The sequence below is a fragment of the Schistocerca serialis genome, chromosome 9 (genome assembly GCF_023864345.2).
Source record: "Schistocerca serialis cubense isolate TAMUIC-IGC-003099 chromosome 9, iqSchSeri2.2, whole genome shotgun sequence".
In the NCBI taxonomy this organism is placed as follows: Eukaryota; Metazoa; Arthropoda; class Insecta; order Orthoptera; family Acrididae; genus Schistocerca; species Schistocerca serialis.
In genome coordinates this window covers 85,694,097-85,716,750 of record NC_064646.1, presented here as the reverse complement: position 1 = coordinate 85,716,750, position 22,654 = coordinate 85,694,097, and the positions used below count along the sequence as shown (strand labels likewise).

The 22,654-nt window shown below is 38.6% G+C and overlaps 1 protein-coding gene across 1 annotated transcript in view; it reads right to left on the bottom strand.

Moving 5' to 3' along the window:
- LOC126418470 (uncharacterized) overlaps window positions 1–22,654 on the bottom strand; it is a 146,507-nt gene that overhangs the window by 10,951 nt on the left and 112,902 nt on the right. Inside the window, exons 16-19 of the mRNA XM_050085244.1 lie at window positions 14,074–14,492; window positions 10,481–10,764; window positions 7,058–7,193; window positions 2,196–2,580 (exon numbers count right to left, since the gene is read on the bottom strand). Of these exons, the coding sequence (XP_049941201.1) occupies window positions 2,196–2,580; window positions 7,058–7,193; window positions 10,481–10,764; window positions 14,074–14,492 (1,224 nt within the window). The remainder of the gene's footprint in view (window positions 1–2,195; window positions 2,581–7,057; window positions 7,194–10,480; window positions 10,765–14,073; window positions 14,493–22,654) is intronic.

The window sequence follows — 22,654 nt, the reverse complement described above, 5'->3', positions numbered from 1 at the left end:
TGCCTCCGCCATACATGCAGTAATTTTGTCATAGTACAGGGTGTCCAACATAGGACACTGAATTTAAAGTTAAATAACAAGAAAACGAAGGTTGATAGAAGAATACAACAAACAGTACGTGTTTTGTGAAAGTTGTTAGAATTACACATGGAAGTTTCAAAGTAGTAGTTACAATGCTTGGTCGATGGAAGAGGTTGAAATCGTGTATTCCACCGAACAATGTATGCTTGTGGTATTAGAATATTACAGGTTATAAAAAAAAATTATGGCAACAAGGTACAGTATTCAAACATGATTTAATATTCCAGAAAGACCCAATGTGAAAACTATCCACAAGCTCTGCACTGAATTCGAAGAGCCATGTAGCATGGCTGATAATATAGTGAGTAATGTTGGCCCCAGGCAAGCGGTAGTTACTCCTGATTATGTTGCCACAGTTTCTGGACTTATTCAGCAAAATCTGCCTAACAAATGTCAGCAGAGACTGGTTTAAAGTGTTCCAGCATGCTTACAATGCTGAGAAACAGTCTACATGTTCCCATTCAAAATCTAAAGTCACTGGGTTGTACTTGCACCCAATACATGACAAAGGCCTAATTTTGCGAACCAGAGTCTCACAATGGCTGATAATGAATGATTTAATATTGGCTGCTTCAGGTTCACAGGTCAAGCACATTTCCAACTGAATGGATTTGTAATTTTCAGGTTCCGAAAATCCGCATGTGAGTGTGAAGGGAAACCACTGCAATCCCCAAAAGTTACTGTTTGCGCTGCAGTATGCAGCAGTGACATTATCAGCCTTTTTTCATTTTATGATCAATAATTAGCTAACATTAAACTGCTATGTTGCAACAATCTGTCACCACACAAGTAGTTTTGGAAATTCAACCAGGCACCATGTGGTTCATGCACAATGTGGCCCAATCACAATGAGGTTTTCCACTTTGTTGCTGAATACTTCCGGAATAGAAACGTTGCACTGGATTATTTTAAATTTACGGATGAAGGCATTGATTGGCCTCCAAATTCACTTGATCTGCCTTCTTGTGACTACTTTTTGTGAAGCACATTGAAAAACATTGTCTACTGGAACTACCCCACCACACTGGACGAGCTCGAATTGTCGATCCATGTGGTAACTGAATCCATTTTCACTGAGGCACTGCACAACGTGTATGTAAATTTGATTGTTCGCTTGGAAAATCTCTCTGCTGTGAATGGTGGACATTTGAACTGACTGATGTGACTGCAAAGACTGCTTGCAGAGGACAAGTTTGTTTATGCATGCTGATGTGAGCTGAGCTGTACACCATACAGCGGCATGCGTTAGCAGCTTCCTTAACTAATACTTCTACATAAAATTCTACTTCTACATAAAATTCTCGCAGCTTTCACAAAATAAAGATTTGTTTATCTGTCAATATTTCTTTCATATTATTTAATTTTAAAATCTAGAAGTCCTTTGTTGTATCTGTAATTCTAAGGGAATGTTATCTATTCCAATTGCCTTGTTATGGCTTGGATCTTTCAATGTTCTGTCAAATTTGTCTTACAGTATGTATACACAGACACCACAAAATATAAGGTGCCCCTTAGATGTAGGATAGGGACGCTGATGGTCAACATCTGGCTAGGTTGGTAATCAGCTGAATAAGTAAATTAAATTTGATGATCATTCCTCAATGATACTGTCTTCTGTCTCCTGGGTTTCTACTAAAATTTATTCAGATTTGATTCAACTGACATTTTGTCATGCAACCGCTGCCATTTATTCAAAATATTGACTGCTTCTCAGAAATGTTGACTCAACTACAAATACAGTAAAACCAATATAGATCTGACTTGACTTCATTATGATCAGACACTGTATGGCTGTGGGCTTTCTGTCATATACCGCTGATAAAATCTTCTTAGGATTCCACTCCAGTGGCTGCATCATAATTCTGCGACATTTCAATGAGTGCCACTCTCATCATCTTGAAAAGAAGATGAGTGACACTCATTAAAACATTGTGGAATTTCAATGCAGCCACACAGATGGAAGCCCGTGAAGATTTCTTTAACAGCTGATCTCTACATTTATGGAACAGACTTGCTTGTTGTCATTACACGAATGGTAACTTAATTTCACTGTGTGTTCTCCACAGAACCGCAAGCATAAGGTTCAAGGTTTGTACGTATATACGCATACTTACTCTTCTTATGTTCTGGTGATGAAGTAAAGTCCTGCTTCTTTTCTAGACCAGGATCTTCAATATCTGACCCCTTAGGAGATGATACTGGTGAACCAGGAGGCAAGGGCTCTGACAAATCAAGCATCGACGTCTGCGACAATGCCCTAGCCAGCAAGGCAGCTGCCCGCTTTGTCGGCTGAGATGTAGTAGCAGAAGCAGCATCTTGTTCTTCCTTTCCACTGCTACCTGGACTGCCAGTTCCACCTACATGTACTTCTTGCAACTGAGTTTCTGAATGGCTCCTCTTTATTCCCACTGGAAGAGGCTTCCTCAATGGCTGACTAGTTTGGGATTCTATTATCTGCTGTTTCATTAGTGAATACTGTGTTGTCAGTACCTTTTCCACCTGCGCGTACACAGTCAATAGAGTTTATTATTAATGTAATGATTAACATATACTGTTATTTGAGAAAATTAAGAATTTTATCCATTTAATAGCAGAAGTAGAAAGTATAATACAGTATAATTCTCTCTCTCTCTCTCTCTCTCTCTCTCTCCCCCCACCCCCCCCCCTCTCTCTCCCTCACACACACACACACACACACACACACACACACACACACACACAATTTATTCCGATGTACAGTCAATTATTAATTCTACTTTTGTAACATTCTTTCAATAAAATTAACATTCTGAATTGCACTAATGGGTGAACACAATCTCGTTAAGTATCGTTTGCACAGGAAGAACAAAATCAAACAAGTGAACAAGCATCAGCAAATAGAACTTTCTCTCAGGTATAAACAGACGATGAGGGTGAATGAACAGCATTCAGTCACATTCTCTTTGGCTTCACAGGTGCTCACTTGAGCTCCACACTTTTCAGTCTTTCCTTACATCAACTAAGGCAGTTCACCTATAACGGTGGGAAAAAAAAGAAAAAAAATAGCTCTTTATTTCCTTAAGCCAGTAACACAGAACTTGCTTCATCTCTAACAGTATGCTCACCCAAAAACAGTAGTCCTACAAGTTTTAAATGTTTTACAAGTAACTAGTATCACACCAGCTGAAATCTATAAGATTATGATTTGATTGGCGTCGGGAGGAAAAATGCAATGTCCACAGTGTTCCCACATAGCTATGTAAATAGATTTAGAATAAGTACAAATAACTGTTTATGCCAGGTCAATCATGTTTATTTTTGTTCCCTCTGGTATAAACAAGACTTTAGAAGTAACAGAAACAGCTTGTAACTTGTTTGTTCATGTCATCCTGAGAAATCCATTTTAAAAGACCTGGTGACCTTCCTGATACTGCAATAGCTGGGCAACAATATGAAATGACTAAACTATAACATGCGGAAAACTACAATTGCCCAATGTCTCAAATATTTAAACCTTCACACAAGAGTAAATTCAACTCGCCGGAGAATAGACAAAACTGAATAGAATGCAGATTAGTGTGTCACTAGACCAGTGAGTATGATTTACCTATTTATCAACAATAATGACACCAGGAAGTAAAGCCTCCTCCATTCTGCTTTGTGTGTCAGTATTTGAACAAAGGTAACTATACATGCCTATGCTACAACTCTAGTATTCTTCTGCTTCAAGTAGATATTACAATTATGCAAGATAGTTGAACATTTTGTGGTTGACGAGAATGAGAGTAATGATGACAGTGATGGCCAGTGTGGCAGGTACAGAGAATTTGTGAGTAAGAGAAAGGCTAAAATGATATATACAATACCAATTTGAACTGAACCAATTAGCAAAGATGCAAAAGTTTTTTCCCGAATTTGTCATTTAAAAAATAAAAGGTTGGCTTACATTCACAGATTAAACTATTGCAGTGGACGCCAACATATTTATGTCATTTAATAGAGTATATAAGGGTCGTATTACATTTACAAATGAAGCTTTGACTATTAGGTCACGTGCACATTTATTTTGAAGAACTTAAAAGGCAAGGGCATGGCTGAGCAAACAATACTAGTGTTCGAATATGCTCAAGATTTCCTGATACTCTGGTGCACACACTATGGTATCAACATTGCTCAAACAATCAAGTGACATCCGACACACACAGTGCTAGTGCAAGGGATATACGAGCAACTATGAACTAGCCACTACAAAAGGCTCTTGCTCTGCTTGAAATGTGACAATTTTGTGAAACACAAGAGGAAACAGCATTAAATTCTGTGATCTTACAAACTCTTGTTGTACCTGAACAAGTTTGCAATGCAAGTTCTCATACATGTATGGATACCAAATACAAACATAGCAATCTTTTTTTAATCTAGTTCTCTTCCAAAAAATAAAATTTTTGTCTCACTGAAATACATCCTATAATGAATGACATTATACACAGACATATGAAGACTGCTTTTAAAGCTTAAAATAATGATTTACAAAATTTTGAAAATCGCCAATAATAAAATCCCAAGTATACTCGTGCACTAGACTTTTACTACAATATTCTGAAACTTGAAGTCATTTTTTTAGTTTCTGTGTAGCTGTGAAGTCTAGCCATGTATTTCGCAACTGTTTCCTGTAAACACGTATCTCTGAGCACAAAGGATGTATTTATCTCATACTACTAGCGAGCACAGTCATTCTCAGTTCCTCATCCATGTGCAAATAATGTCTACTACGCTCACACTCTTTGGTTAGCATGCACTTTGTGGCAAGTCTTACGAGGTGCATTCAAGTTCTAAGGCCTACGATTTTTTTTTCTCCGGACTGGAAAGAGATAGAAACATGCGCATTGTTTTAAAATGAGGCCGCGTTCATTGTCAATACGTCCCAGAGGTGGCAGCACCGTACGGCAGATGGAATTTTACCGCCAGCGGCGAGAATGAGAACTGTTTTAAATACTTAAAATGGCGACATTTTCCTCACTTGAACAGCGTGCAATCATTCATTTTCTGAATTTGCGTGGTGTGAAACCAATTGAAATTCATAGACAGTTGAAGGAGACATGTGGTGGTGGAGTTATGGATGTGTCGAAAGTGCGTTCGTGGGTGCGACAGTTTAATGAAGGCAGAACATCGTGTGACAACAAACCGAAACAACCTCGGGCTCGCACAAGCCGGTCTGACGACATGATCGAGAAAGTGGAGAGAATTGTTTTGGGGGATCGCCGAATGACTGTTGAACAGATCGCCTCCAGAGTTGGCATTGCTGTGGGTTCTGTGCACACAATCCTGCATGACGACCTGAAAATGCGAAAAGTGTCATCCAGGTGGGTGCCACGAATGCTGACGGATGACCACATGGCTGCCCATGTGGCATGTTGCCAAGCAATGTTGACGCACAACGACAGCATGAATGGGACTTTCTTTTCGGCGGTTGTGATAATGGATGAGACGTGGATGCCATTTTTCAATCCAGAAACAAAAAGCGCCAGTCAGCTCAATGGAAGCACACACATTCACCGCCACCAAAAAATTTCGGGTAACCACCAGTGCTGAAAAAATGATGATGTCCATGTTCTGGGACAGCGATGGCGTAATCCTTACCCATTGCGTTCCAAAGGGCACTACGGTAACAGGTGCATCCTACGAAAATGTTTTGAAGAACAAATTCCTTCCTGCACTGCAACAAAAACGTCCGGGAAGGGCTGCGCATGTGTTGTTTCACCAAGACAACGCACCCGCACATCGAGCTAACGTTACGCAACAGTTTCTTCGTGATAACAACTTTGAAGTGATTCCTCATGCTCCCTACTCACCTGACCTGGCTCCTACTGACTTTTGGCTTTTTCCAACAATGAAAGACACTCTCCGTGGCCGCACATTCACCAGCCGTGCTGCTATTGCCTCAGTGATTTTCCAGTGGTCAAAACAGACTCCTAAAGAAGCCTTCGCCGCTGCCATGGAATCATGGCGTCAGCGTTGTGAAAAATGTGTACGTCTGCAGGGCGATTACATCGAGAAGTAACGCCAGTTTCATCGATTTCAGGTGAGTAGTTAATTAGAAAAAAAAACTGGAGGCCTTAGAATTTAAATGCACCTCGTACACTCTGCAACCTTTGTTATGCTACACACCTTTTTTCTGTGGCAGGAGCACTGTCGAATCGCACCAGCATTTTTCCAGTACGTAACAAGTGGGCATGCGAGTAAGTAGGTGTATGGAGCTAAAGGTGTTGGTTGGATCATAAAGATGGGGGATCAGTGGCACTAAAAGTTAAAGATGGTGTTGAGAGGAAGAATTGTACTAAGAAGCTGAGCAGCTATTGATGAACAATTATATGTAGGCCTATAAAAGTTCAGCAGAATGAATAAGTGTCAGCCTTTATAGTGCAAATGTAACTGAAGTTACTGGTTACTATTTACGAGACTTAAGGAACTTTAGGAATCTGTACTAAAAAGCTGAAACTAGTACCGATAAAAGAATAAAGATGGGTTAAGTGGTGACTTCTCTGGAATGATAAATTACAAGTGTGTGTTACAAGAGTGTGGGCATGGAAGGTAGGGTTAGTAAGATTCGTTGCTGGCAAACTATACAAGTTCATATACATCATGTCATCTTTTATAACAGATCCTGATCATGTCTAATCACCAATGGGTGGCCATTCATTACACACACACATCACAAACAGTACATCGACCGTTTATTTCTGTGTCTGACATAATATGTACTACGTCATCACCTTAAAAGTCTGATTGCCAAACAACTAAATAAACACCAATATATCTAAAATTCCAAAGGGAGACCTTACATGGTTTAAGCAACAAACCAAAGTGTGACATTTTCTTATTATGCTAAATGGTACCTAAAACTTCTGATATTTGTGCATCATCAATATTTGCTCTTCAGTACGGATAATGCAAGATTTTAAAATAATATCTAGTGATGATCGTATATAGAACAACTCACCCATTCTTCGATTTCTTTGTCTGGTGGAAGTGCAGCTATGGCTTCAGGTTTGTGGTTCTTATCATGAACTTTTGCCGAATGCTTCTGAAGATGACTGCGACTGCAAGACATCAGTCGACAATGTGTGCATACCCACCTGTGAACGCAATTACAGGAAACTCAACCAAATGTTTTCACATGCTCCCACATCTACACAGATATGACAAAGGTCTTATAATGTACTTTCAGAATTAACTGGAGTTAACAAAAAAAAAAAAAAATTAAGAGTAATTATCAATAACAAAGTTCTACGATTCCTTTTTAACACCTGGGGACAGTTGAAGAGTCTTTGCCAGATATTTACAGGCCTGATATACCAGGGAAGATCGGAAAGTAATTTATAATAATTTTGTTTAATAGAAAGTTTAACAGGCAACAAAACAAAAAGAATCACTTTTCTACAAAGTCACCCGACTTCCTGTGGTGTTGGAGTTGTTACCAGGTGCCCACAGTGTGGCCGATCACTAACATTCACATAGCCCTCTTGTAAGAATGCACACCAACTGGAAACATTGCTACAATCCACTACAGTTGTCCCCATACACACCACACATGCGCCTGTGAATTTCACACTGTTTATGTCCTTTTGGCCTATAAATATCAAACTACACTTCACTGCTCTTCATAAGTTGACAGCACTAACATGTGCGTCAAGTTTGTTTTGTAGTTCAGGCTTCTCTTGCTAGAGCTGCACATGAAAACAAAACACCCACTGTTGCACAAATTTGATCGTCGTGAAATTACAAAATTCCAGCTGCAATACCAGGAGAGAAAAAAATTACTCTGCATTGCTTTCCAATCCTCCCTCATATACAGGGTATTACAAAAAGGTATGGCCAAACTTTCAGGAAACATTCCTCACACAGAAAGAAAATATGTTATGTGGACATGTGTTCGGAAACGCTTACTTTCCATGTTAGAGCTCATTTTATTACTTCTCTTCAAATCACATCAATCATGGAATGGAGACACACAGCAACAGAATGTACCAGCGTGACTTCAAACACTTTGTTACAGGAAATGTTCAAAATGTCCTCAGTTAGCGAGGATACATGCATCCACCCTCCGTCGCACGGAATCCCTGATGCTCTGATGCAGCCCTGTAGAATGGCGGATTGCATCACAGCCGTCCATAATACGAGCACGAAGAGTCTCTGCATTTGGTAACGGGGTTGTGTAGACAAGAGCTTTCAAATGCCCCCATAAATGAAAGTCAAGAGGGTTGAGGTCAGGAGAGCGTGGAGGCCATGGAATTGGTCCGCCTCTACCAATCCATCGGTCACCGAATCTGTTGTTGAGAAGCGTACGAACACTTCGACTGAAATGTGCAGGAGCTCCATCGTGCATGAACCACATGTTGTGTGGTACTTGTAAAGGCACATGTTCTAGCAGCACAGGTAGAGTATCCCGTATGAAATCATGATAACGTGCTGCATTGAGCGTAGGTGGAAGAACATGGGGCCCAATCAAGACATCACCAACAATGCCTGCCCAAACGTTCACAGAAAATCTGTGTTGATGACGTGATTGCACAATTGCGTGCGGATTCTCGTCAGCCCACACATGTTGATTGTGAAAATTTACAATTTGATCACGTTGGAATGAAGCCTTATCCGTAAAGAGAACATATGCACTGAAATGAGGATTGACACATTGTTGGATGAACCATTCGCAGAAGTGTACCTGTGGTGGCCAATCAGCTGCTGATAGTGCCTGCACATGCTGTACATGGTACGGAAACAACTGGTTCTCCCGTAGCACTCTCCATACAGTGAAATGGTCAACGTTATCTTGTACAGCAGAAACTTCTCTGACGCTGACATTAGGGTTATCGTCAACTGTACGAAGAATTGCCTCGTCCATTGCAGGTGTCCTCGTCGTTCTAGGTCTTCCCCAGTCGTGAGTCATAGGCCGGAATGTTCCGTGCTCCCTAAGATGCCGATCAATTGCTTCGAACGTCTTCCTGTCGGGACACCTTTGTTCTGGAAATCTGTCTCGACACAAACGTACCGCGCCATGGCTATCGCCCCATGCTAATCCAAACACCAAATGGGCATCTGCCAACTCCGCATTTGTAAACATTGCACTGACTGCAAAACCATGTTCGTGATGAATACTAACCTGTTGGTGCTACGTACTGATGTGCTTGATGCTAGTACTGTAGAGCAATGAGTCGCATGTCAACGCAAGCACCGAAGTCATCATTATCTTCCTTCAATTGGGCCAACTGGTGGTGAATCGAGGAAGTACAGTACATACCGACAAAACTAAAATGGACTCTAACATGGAAATTAAGCGTTTCTGGACACATGTCCACATAACATCTTTTCTTTATTTGTGTGTGAGGAATGTTTCCTGAAAGTTTGGTAGTACCTTTTTGTAACACCCTGTATACTTGGTAAATATTTGTTTAGAGTAGTTTGACGAGATGCGAAGCTCAATTTATGGTATAATCACACATCCAAGTAACTGGCTTCAGTTTGACTTGTTACATGAGAATCTTGTATTCTTATCACTGAACTGCTTTGTGGAACTATCGAAAGTTTGGTTTTCTCTGACGACTGCTTCACTCTGTCCAACATGGTTTTGGCCCTAATTCAAATATAATTTCTGTATTTTGCCAACAGTTTTGTAATTATGTACTTACAGTAGTACACCAAGTAATCATCTACCAGCCGCAGTCACTGTATTTTCCATAAATAGGAGAACAATGAAGGCTGATGGTCTTCATGTCAATTTTCATGTTGATGAATGAGAGAGAGAGAGAGAGAGAGAGAGAGAGAGAGTTGAAGACCATAATATCTCATTTGAAAGCTGTACGTAAATCCATTATTGTTACACTGTGCAATATACAATATTTTTAACTTTTTCCTAAACATCATTCTCATCTCTTTTGTATCCTATTTTAATATCTGCCACGTCTTTCTTTCCTAATTTCTGAACCACATTTCTTTCCTGTTCGTTAATCCAAATCTTCAATCACTTCATGCATCTCTCTCCATTTACCACTTTGTTAACTTCAGATGTGGCATTTCTGTTGCTTACCCCACCTGAATTTTCTCTCTCATCTCCTTTTTTGACAGGTAAGCTTGAAAACCTTTTCTACTTGTTTCTATCCTGTTATCAACCCTAACACAGTTGATAACCCTGGTGTTTAGCGCTTAACATTTCTCTTAACTGAGCATGTAGCTGTACTACACTACTTAAATCTTACTACAGTAGCTGTGAAATAGGTAATATTAACAGTGTCCTCTTTCTTTAAAAAATAGAAAACATACAATATTAGAACCTACATCAAGCATTAATTTTACAGTATTTATGATTTTCATTTGCAAAAACAATGACATTTCCACAACTGGAAAAGAACAATACATAAGTACTCACTTGGAATAATTCAGCTCTCTGTATAAGTGATCTCTCATATCACCCCGGAACTTCGTTTTGTATCTTTCACACAATGTACAAACATATAAGTTGCCTGCAGCTGGTTTGCCATAGGGGCCAAATGCTCCCACTAGCTCTCTATCATTATCTTCAGACTGCTTATTTGTGGATTCCTCCTGCATATCCTGTTTTATTTCAGATTTTATTTCCTTCTTAATTTGACTGCTTCCAGATGTGGGTGTACGTTGGAGGGCACTGTCTGCATTTTCCTTCTTTACTTGCAACTGAAAAGAATTTCACTATAATGAGCATTTTCAAACCATTTATGCCAAAGTATATTTCCAATTACACCTGTTAAATAAAATGCAGGAGAATTTCAGTTTACCAGAAAGGCTTTACAAACAGTAAGTGAATTGTATCAGACATACTCCATTGTCACAATCACTAATCACACCCTGCAGGGAACACACGGAGAAATCTGATAATGGGGTATGAGAGCAACAGCAAAGTCATAATAAATGGTAAATCAATTGCTTCTCAACAGATTAGATTTATTTAGCTGCTGAAAATGTGAAGTTCATGTTATGACAAAAAAATTAGAAGTGGGATGTGATTATGTATATGTCTTAAAATATTGCAGCTCAGAGTCATGAACTATGTGAACGTCACATCTACTGAATGCTTGTATTCCCATTATAAAAATCTGTACTCTGTATAGCTGATGTTCACACATCAGTGCTCTGTCTATTACCGAATGTCCCCCTCTAAATGCCCAATCGCATCCTGACTAAAGACCTCATTTTTATTGATTTGATCTTACACTATCTCTACTGTAGCCAGTTATTTATTCCTGAGAGGTTTCACCAACAGATCAAGAAGAAGCAAGTACTAATTACAGTATAGTTACCTGCTCCTTCTGATTAGAGAAGATCAAAGCAACTGTTCATTAGTAAAAAATCACAAAATTTCATCCTCAACTGCATAAAAAGTATCAGTGCTCATTGAAAAATAAATATCTATCTTTACAACAAACTGATAACTTTTTCTTGAAAATTATCAGTATAGTCATTTAAATAATATGCAAGCAGCGTGTTTTTAAAGTACTGGTTTTTTCTGGTTATTTGACTGTGTAAAATTTAGTGTGTCATCTACAAACAGTTTATAGCAAATCAATTACAATTTCTAATGAAGTATCTATCAGCTGCTTTTCCTTGCCAGTATATACCATTAATTGTTCTGAATCACCAGATATTCTCTCATTCATAATAGAATTCGTCGAAAACTATGAACGGGTCACTCCAGCTGTGTGTGTGTGTGTGTGTGTGTGTGTGTGTGTGTGTGTGTGTGTGTGCATGCACGCTCATGTGTATGTATGTACATATATACATAATGTGGAAAAAGACGGCAGTAGCTCTAAAGTTAACTAAGAATATGTGACATTAGGTATTATTGTGCAACACATAGCAATCAGCAAATAGCAAGTGATTGCCATTTTTCATTTTTGTTTATTCTATATTCAAATAGCACTAGGCTTTCTGTACAAATTACAGTTTCTAAACTGGAACATAAATTGTTTAAGAACAGACAGAGTTAACTTTTCCATACAAAGCTGCAGTAGACAGGCACAAACTAAAGGTGATAAAAAAAAGCAGCTTTCAGTAAAAGATTTCAAAATGTAGGATGAAACTACACTGTTTGAAGCCCATACTAGAAAAATCACCCACAAAATTGAAGTATGACATGACAACGGGGACCTCAAGTATGAAATGCTGGTTATCCTGGCAGTGATTTTCCACTGTCCAGAACTATTTACTACTGTAAATACAATACGGATTACATCTTGTTACGTAACATTATTCTGGGCTGAAACATGCCACAAAATTCTCTGCTAGGTCAATAATTTTCAGAGATCATGCCCAATATCATGATCATCCTAGCCACTAATCACCCCAACCAAAAGTAATATTTGCACAAAACAATGATACAGAGGCCTCTATCAGCATGATACAGCCGCCGGTTAGCTACGGTATTCAGGTCAGATCTTATTCAACAGGTTAAGCAGATGTACACAAATATTTGGTTTTATCCACCTATGATTTGTGTGTTGAGTACATCTACACAAATGATTTAGGAGACAATCTGAGCAGCCCTCTTTGATTGTTTGCAGATGACGCTGTCATCTGCTGTCTTGTAAAGTCATCAGATGATCAAAATGAACTGCAAAATGATTTAGACAAGATACCTGTAAGGTGCAAATAGTTGGAAGTGTCTCTAGTGCGAAGTCATCCACACAAGTACTAGAACAAATTCACTAAATTCTGGTTACACGCTAAAGCACACAAATTTAAAGGCTGTGAACTCTACTAAATACTTAGGGTCTACAACTACGAATAACTTCAATGGGAACGATCACACAGGTAATGTTGTGGGGAAAGCAAACCCATGACTGCAATTTATTGGCAAACGTTTAGAAAATATAACAGGTGTACTAAAGAGACTGCTTACGCTACACTTTACCATCCTCTGCTGCAGTACTGCTGTGTGGTGTGGGACCTGTATCAGATAGGATTGTAACCAAGAAAGTTCAAAAAAGGGCAGCTCATTTTGTATTATAGCTAAATAGGGGAGAGTGTGCCACATTTATGATACATGAATTGATGTGTCAGCCTATAAAACAAAGGTGTTTTCACTGTGGCAGGATTTTCTCATGAAATTTCAGTAGCCAGCTTTCTCCTCAGCGTGTGAAAATATTTGTTGGTGCCCATCTACTTAAGGAGAAATGATCATCATAATACAACAAGAGAAATCAGAGCTCACACGGAAAGATTTAAGTGTTCTTTTTTCCTATGCACTGTTTGAGAGTGGAACAGTAAAGAAGTAGCTTGAAGGTGGTTCTATTACTCTTCTGTCAGGCACTTAATTGCTAATTGCACAGTTATCATGTAGATGTATACACGCATTTGGGTTCTTCCTCCTTGCACCTCCACCTCACTGTTGTGCAGATGGAGATTTGTTCTAATCCCTGCTTATCTCAGTTTATTGATATTCTCATTTTCATTTCTCTCAAACATTTCACAACTTCTTTTTCTTGTTTTCGCTAGTTTCTGTGTCTTTCACTTTGCGTTTTCCTAGTATTGCCTGCTTTGTTGTGCTTCCATTTTTAGTGTGCCTTCCATATACAAGTTAACGGTCTTCTCCATAACTTGGAATTTATAGAGTTTCCGATCTCAACCACTGATGTTTCATTGCTCATTTACCTTCTGTCTTGGCCTCCCATGTCTTCTGAACTATGTATTTCCTAACACTCATGTTTCTTCTTACCTGTTATCTAAGGTTATCCAATCTATAGTTCTATAAGAGAATGACTGTCTCAACTTTCTTTTATGTTTAAATTAGCTGCCATATGTTAAGTAAATATTAAGATGCAAAACAGTTGAAGGATAAATGTCAAAATTTTATCATTCACCAATGAAATAAATATGTATATCCCCTGCACTTACTTTCCTCCTGTTATATTCACACAAATTTCTTAGTTTCCTTATTTTTATGTATATAAGCTTAAGTAATACAATTCAGACATTGAAATAACATACCGTCACTTTTCTGGCAGTGTCGGTAATTTCTGTAATATTTTCTTTAATTTGAGATTCTTCTTCTATGAGTATTCCCCGGATATGTCGGACACCTGCCGAGTTGCGACTCCACAACGGTCTAGTATCAAAAGTTGGTTCCATGGAAACAGCAGGAGCCACGACACCACCTCCCCCCATTTCAACACGTCGGTAGACATCCATAATGTATGGTCTTTCACCAGGATGCCGTGACACAAAATGTGGCTCGAAGTTAGTTTTGGAAGAAGTACGGAATGCACAAAGACTGCACTTGTACTGACTCTTGATGCCATGTGCTGCCAATACATGGTCCAGGACATCTACTCTTGACTGGCACTGGGCATCACAAAGACCACACACCCACAGTGCATGTGGTGGTGAGAACAGTGCATCAGCTGTACCTGGAAAAAATGAAGACGATACACATATTAGTATTTAAAAAATAATTTATAATTAAAAAACAAATAAGAACAATCAGTATATGAGGGGGCAGACTAATAATGACACTTTTTAATGGCATTCCAAAAAATTTTCAAAGAGGAGGAGAAATTGCTTTTTAACAATGACAGAAAAATTTTTTATTCTGTTCTGTCAAGTGTTTGATTTTGCCTAACAGTTTTTCTTACATCCCACAACATAGTACTGTTTCCCTTTGTTACTATTCTCTAATGCTTTGCTTTACTCAGTGTCCATCCTTTCCCTTCTCCTCTTTTCTGTGTTGTATCTGTCACTTTCCCAAGTGCACACGCTCTGCTAACAGATCCATCCCATTCCCATCACATTCCTGCAGGCTCCCAAGTAGCATTACACCTTCACCCTTCCCTACCCCGCCACCCCCCCCCCCTTTCCCAACCCTATACCTAGTCACTACCCCCACCACTTACACCAGATTGCTACTACTGTCAAGTGCAGTTGCTGTCTGCAGTTCAGTCACAGCGGGCAAACACAGTGGTCATATTTGTGTGAGTTGTGTACATCTCAGAAAAAGGACTTTTGATTAAAAGCTTAAATGTGTAGCACTCTTTTCATTATGCCTGCCTGCGACTTAACATATTTCAGTTATGTAGTTAAACAGCATTCACTTGGAACATGTTTTGAAAGTTTGGCCACCAATATAAACTTGTCATTCACAAAATCTAGTCTCAGGACTACCACTGAATGCAGACAACCTACCAGTAAATGTAGAAAGCATTTTTTAACTGCTTTAACATGCACAATAAATCAGCAAAAAGTCTTTCTCAGTCCACAAAAGTGGTACTGAAATTGATACACAAAAAGGGTTTTTCAAAAATTTTCACTACCAAAATAGGAGACATGGTCAACTGTTAAGTTCCTCGTGTCTCCTTAAACACTGAGTATTTCATTCTACGCTATATTGACAGTACCATCTTCTCAGCCATTTTTCTGTCTTTCCTTCCCTTTAGATACCAGATACAGAAAACCTTTGATGTCAAAAGCTTTGGTTTGTGCACAGTAATATTTGTCACAATCATCCATTTGTGATACTTCACAGAAATCATTACTTGCATTAAGATTTTTACAAACACACACACACACACACACACACACACACACACACACACACACACACACATTATTTTCTAAGTAAAAACAATCCAAAATTATACTACATTGTAATCCCACTTTTATGTTCCCAGAATGCAAGTCTTCCCACTATTTATGACTTCAGTTTTTAAAAGCTGCTTCAAATTTTCTACGTTCACAATACTAGTTTGCACTAACTTCTGCATTATCACAATTAAAATTTCCTGCCATTTACTGTAAGAAGCATGTTCATGGAGAGAAAACGAAAGAACAGCATAATGATGTTGGTAAGGCATTGCTTTTCAAGCAGTGTTTGCTGTAAGCAGCTCAGATGAATGGCTACTAGGGGTGAGGTGGAGCGTGTAGAAACACTCCTTCCCCTTGCTCTCTTTCACCCCGCAGCTGCCCCAGTTCTGTTCAACTGGCCATCTGAGTAATATTGCTTTCCCAGTAGACTTCACTGTCAGCCTTGTTATGGCCTGTTCCGCTGTCTGTAATGCAAACTCTCCAATTTTCTTTCTTTGTATTTTCTAGTTACCTATAACTGTGTTGTTTTGTTTCATAGTTGTCTCAGTTGTGAAGCAAAGACCTTCACTGAGTGACAGAGTGCAAGAAGGAACAGACAATTCACAGTGAGGGTAGGATCATACAACCGTGTGACTAGACAGCTAGGACAGGAAATTTTAAACATATGGTGAGCAAAGTAGTCTGGATGCTGCCAACATGTTGGCATATCTATAAGAGCTTTCTTTCTTTCTTTCTTTCTTTAAATCGAAATGAGAAACTTTTTGTTGGTATATCTTCTCTTTGTGGTCCTGGTAAAAAATAGTACAAGATCTGAAGCATACAAATTTCACTATGACGATTTCGACTGGGATGTGATACACAACCTTACAGGACGTTTCTACTTACTGGAGAAGAGTGTGCTTACAGCACCAAAGCTCTTCCAAACAAATGGGGAAAGAATCTAATTCTGATGGTCTCTCAACACACTAAGCAGGTGACAAGACTGAAATGGGAAAGATGTGGTACCAACAGAAAAATTTTGACTGAGCACCCAAATATTTAAGCTTGGTGAGCCAAATACTTGAGGAGCATAAGAACTTTCCATTCGCCAGGCAGGGACACTGCACTGACACCCATAACATGTTCATCCTGCTGTTATAAACTAAATGTATGATTACTGTCCACCCAAGATTCATGTAAACAGACACTATCTCATCAAATAGACTTGTGCTTGTTCATAGTGGTTTCAGGAGCAAATTTAGCAATGGAGCACATATCACACAAATTTTTCCTTTGACATTTATGTTCCTGCCCATTTTTTATTTGCAGAATCAGTGCCAAAGATAAAGTTTTATGAAACAAGCATACAGACTTCTAACTGAGAGAGAGAGAAAAAAGATGAGTAAACCTTACCATTACTTATGTTCTAACTGAATACACAGAGAAACTTATGTCATGATGAAAGTAAGTAACACAACGTTGACTCAATTACATTAACAATGTTTTTAAAGTCACATGTACTATTTTGCTGTATATTACTTCACAACTTGAAGCCACATTCTTGTTGTGTCCATTCTTCTCAGCCGTCGATAGCACGAACATTATGCAGTTAACTTTCTTGAACCCTGGACTCCCTAGTTCTGAAGTTAAATAAGTTGTTAAAGTCAGGAAAATTTGTGCGATTAGTGCTTTGACTTCTAACACTGCCAATCTTAACAAAACTGTATTGTGTGTAGCATTATTCACAGTTATGTTATTGAACAACTAAACTCCAGTTTTTGTCAGAACAGTTGGAAAGTTGATGGCAAAGACCAACAAGAACTATGGTAGTGTCTCTTCTGGATAAGATATTAAATAGTTTCAAATATGTGTGGCACCTGTCGCAAAAAATGTATGAGCTACAAGGAAATTGTTGGCTTTGATTTGTAGGTAGAAATAATGAAGTGGTGTGTGAGCCATATGATTTAGTTCAAAATATGCACCGATTTCAGAGATAGTTGGGTTAGCTATGAATGAAATGAGAAGCAACAGTACTTAAATACAGTTTTTTTTAACTGTCGCACACTTTGGTGAGCTGTTGGAATACATCCTGGATTTCCAAGGTGTTGGTTACGTTGGGAACAGACAGCACAGCAAAAATTTAACGACATATGGATATTTTACTATGTCCCCACTAAGTAGTGTCATGATGACATTTATGGAACAACCCTTTCATTGGGTCTGCCATCTTATGTTATCAGTCATAACCACTCTTGCCAACTACTATCCCATATTTTGCATATTTCCTTTAAACATTCATTTTTTGCAAACAATGTAGCAAGTTTCACAAATCTGAAGTCATATTTACTTCTTGTCACACAGCATCTGTCTATGTCTTAATTGCTTTCAGACTTCTGCTAATTTTTTTAAACCACAAAACCAGAAGACAAATTCTGGAATGTTAGGTGAAACAGTATGATCTACCAATGTGTTTATGAAATGGAAGGGTTTCAAACTTAATGTCAGTACAATTAATAAAATTGCTTATTGATTTTTTTATATTGTACAAAACTCCACAACACCAGCTGCAAAACCAGGGCATCATCTCGCAATTGATGACAAATGAGGAAATGGAGGAGTATAAACTTCATTTAAAAAATGCAGGGCCCATCTGCCTCCGGATGGTAGCACCTTGTCATATGGTCCCTTGCCAGGGTTGAGGTGAAGACCTCAATGGCAACTGTGGTGGACAAGGTGCACTTTGGGACAGCATTGGTGGTGGAAGACCCACTGCATCTGCATTCTAGAAGGGCAAATACTCATACTGATCACACTTGGGTCACTGTTTAACAACTGCTTAACTCTTACAGCTGAAGCTAAGCTTGATGTAGCAGAGCCACGTATGTGCAGAATTGATACGCAGACATTATTGTGGACAGAAAGTAAAACAAAAAGTGCATGAAGACACAAAAAAGCTTTCAAATAGTTACAAGCTTCTTGATAACCTGCACAAATCCATCAATGAGGTGGTGAAACACGTAGTTGGAGATGAAAAAAAAAAAAAAAAAAAAAAAAAAAACCAACATTTCTATAACCAGCTATCAACTAACGAAGGGAACAAAATAATCTACCATCTGGCCAGAGTATGGTGTACAGCTGTTCAAGATATAGAACATTACAGGTGTGTGAAGATAAGAATGGTTGGTGGCTTTAAAGAAAGAGGATTCTGGGACACTGGAGAGAGAGTAATTCAGTGAAATACAAAATACTAAATTCCTCCGTCCACCAGCACCAAAGGGTAATGTCATGACTGAGCCAGTTCTATGTATCACAACATATGAAGTCAAAGCTGTCATTTGTAACACGCAAAATGGAAAAGCCCTAGGATCATACAACTTTCCTGCAGACATAAGCAGGACTGAGGAATTTAATGACAAAAGTGATCACATGGTTGGCAGAATTGTGGAACTCCATCATTTATGGAGGCCACATACCCGCCAATACTGGTCATCTAGTATCACATATCACTTTTGAAGGCAAGGGTGAATGTACCAACTTCTGTCCAATCTGGCTCCTCTCCCACAATATGAAGATAATCGAACATTTCCTTGAAAAAAGACTGAGGAACACAGTCCAATTCTCAACAAACCAGTGTGGGTTTGTGAAGGGGTTTTGCTGCACACCAGCTGACGGAGGAGAAATTTTGTGAGAACAGAAGATAACTAAATCTCGCCTTTCTTGACATGGAGAAGGAATCAGATGAATCGGTATCCTCTTTGTGATCTCCAGGTTCCAGACGTTTACATAAACCGGGTAAAGCTGCTGCACAACAACGCCAGCACAACAGTGTGTTAATCTGCAGGATTGACTGACAGCCTCCCTGTGACAGTTTGAGTACATCAAGACTCAGTTCTGTGTCCACCGTTCTTTGCTAGCATAATGGATATCATAACGCACAACCTACAGAAATGTGTACAATGAACAATGCTGTATGCTGATAAAGTGATGTTTGATACAGATAGCAGGAAGGATCTTGAAACTAATGTCCAAACATGGTATGATTGTTCGCACAGATTTGGCTTCCATACAAACATCCACAAGACTGAGTACCTCGAAACGATCCCGTCAACACAGACTATAAAAATTAACAGAGCCCCTCTCAAAAAGGTTCTTGACTACAGAGTCATGGTTATGTGAATGAGAATGTGCTTCAGGGGCATCACTGGTGTTCTTTGTGACAAGAAGATGCCCATCTGCCTAAAAGATTTACCACACAGCAGTGAGGCCTGTTGCATTATATGGTACACAGTGTTGGTCCACAACTGGAAGTAGTAAGAGCTCACTGAATGTCATGGAAATGCAGCTACTGAGAATATAATTAGGCATTTCTCTGCTTGACCATATCAGCAATACAACAATTTGACAACTAGCTGGAGTGGTTCTCAATGAGAATGGAGATCTAATTGGTATGAACACATTGCATGGACACCACTCACATTCAATCAGCTCAGCCCATCATCTCACTATTGAAGGCCATATACAGCTTGGAACATCTGAATTACAGTGGTAGGACACTGTAAATGCAAGCCTTAGATCAAGAGGCCTACATCTATGGGAAACAGATGGTGTGCATTGATTCAAAATGTAAACATTAGGAAGAAGACTTCTATAATGTCACTAATTTCCCACAATTTATATTCCCCTATATTTGCATTCTTTTTTTAAAAAAAAAAAAGTCCCTTTACAAGTGTAAATAATGGGATTTCATACAATATATAAGAAGGTTGAGAGACAGAGGGTGAGAGAAATGGGGTTATACCACAAGGATTCAACAGGAAATTCAGTCAGCATTCTGGGTCACGGGGCACCACAACAAGGTGAAAGAGAAATACATAATACAGTGTTTTTTTTTCCTTTTCATTACAATATCAATTATTTGTCATTTGCTGTTTGCTTTCCCTACAATATTTTCTGATCTTTTCACCGAGGATCCCCTCTACCCACCCCCTATCACTTCAAACCGATTTTCTTACCTCTCCTGCCTTCTAATTTTAACACTTTCCTTCTTTGACATCCATATTTTTTCATAATTTTTTAACTTCTTGGCTCTGGTGTTTAATTTATTATCTGAAATACTTGAGGATCTGTTTTGTTAGTATATTGTCAGGTACTATGAACAAATGTACAAAATATAATAAACTTATTTTCCTTTCCTTCTTTTTGTTCTATGTTTTGATATATTTCATCACTGCTTAGTAATTTTCAGACTTGTGTGCTTCTTACTGAATGTAAAATGTTCATCATAATTCTTTCCTGCCAATATTTCTCGTTTATCTGACCTATAAATCAGCACTAAAAACACTCTTGCATAGAGGCAGTCTGGTTTCATTAACTGAGTTATAATGTGGTGTCAATGCATTTCTCAAAGTACCATTTTTGTTATTGCAATTAACCCATTTTCATGAATTTTTCTCCTAACTAAACTTTTTAACTTTTACATTATTTGATACACCTTAAGTGCTAATCTGTGGACCTAATTTTTGTGGCTCGTAAATAATGAAAATTCGTGAATCGAAAAGTGGGTTAGGTGATTTATTTATATTTTTAAGCATTTAATTCATGTTGCAATCCATGATGAGTGTGAATGTTGCTACAAGACAATCAGAGAGGGAGGGGTATATGTAGCCTGTCGGTTGGAATTCCACTGGGGCAACTGTAGGGGGGAATCAAATAGGGAAACTCAGCAATACTATCCCATGGAAATGTACGCTCTGCAAAAAAGGCAAGAGAATCGATGGGCAGGAGGCAAAGACTTGTACCTTTCAGGCTGTATTAGATTACGTGAAATGATCTCTGAACTAGAAAGGTTGAAGGAACTCGGTAAATTAAAAAGTAATGGATGAAAGGGGAAGAGCTCTTCACTGTCTTTATCTACATTTGAACTCAGTAATTAATAAGTTTGACTAATTACCTAAAGTAGGTAGGGAAGAGCCTTATCCAGCTGTATGTCACAGTAAGGTGCAGCAGACTCCTAGCAAAGCAAATAAGTATCGGTCATTATCAAATGAGAGTAGGAAGAAAAGAAACTGACAGATTAAAACTGCATCCCAAGTTTCATATCAGGGCACACTCCAGTGCAGAGTGAAAGTTTCATTCAGGAAGAAAATAGTCTCCGTGCTAGGTAGTAGCCATGACAGGGGTGTAGATCAGATGGTACAGGAGAAATTAGGAACAGAACACCAGGTCACAAGTATTGTAAAGCTAAGTGCAGGCCTTAGCCAGGTGAGAGAAGACTTGGGTAAAAATTTTGACAAAGACAGCGTGTATACGGGGACAAGGAAAAAAATTCCCCGATTATTCCCAGATATCCCGTTTAAAAAATACCGAAAATACACTTTTTCTGTGCTAAGTGACAGTAGGTTTTCCGTAGATTTTTCCCTCGGAACTGTAAAACTTATCAATCCTTTGAATGGTTAACGTTTTATATAATCGCGTAGAACTTCCCGGAAAAAAAAAAAAAAAAAAAAAAAAAAAAAAAAAAAAAAAAAAAAAAAAAAAAAAAAGGGAGAGAAGTTTTGGAAAGACCTTTGATTTGCAGCAACATATACGCTGCATATTTTCGTATTACGAAAGTATAAATTCGAATTGCACCAAACAAAGCGCGTTAGTTTCCGGAACGTTGCAACCGAGGTTGCGATGTCCTTTTGTAAGTGAGTCATATCTCAAGCCACGAGATCTCGCCAGCCGATGACAGCAGCTATTCGTAGCATAGGACACATGTTATAGTCAGCCAATAGCAAGATTACTGGTTACATAGCGCAAGCACACAAGAGATAAAGTTAACGGTTTACATTAATGTACACAGTACCGTATATCTACAAGAAAAGCTAAGCTTTCACATATAATATTGGTCTCTAAGATTAACACACTACAATAGAAGTTAAACTTTCACATGTAATATTGATCTTTTTTTTGCGTGTGTTATACTTTAAGATATATCACACAAATGTGCCAGTAAATTTAAAATTATGAC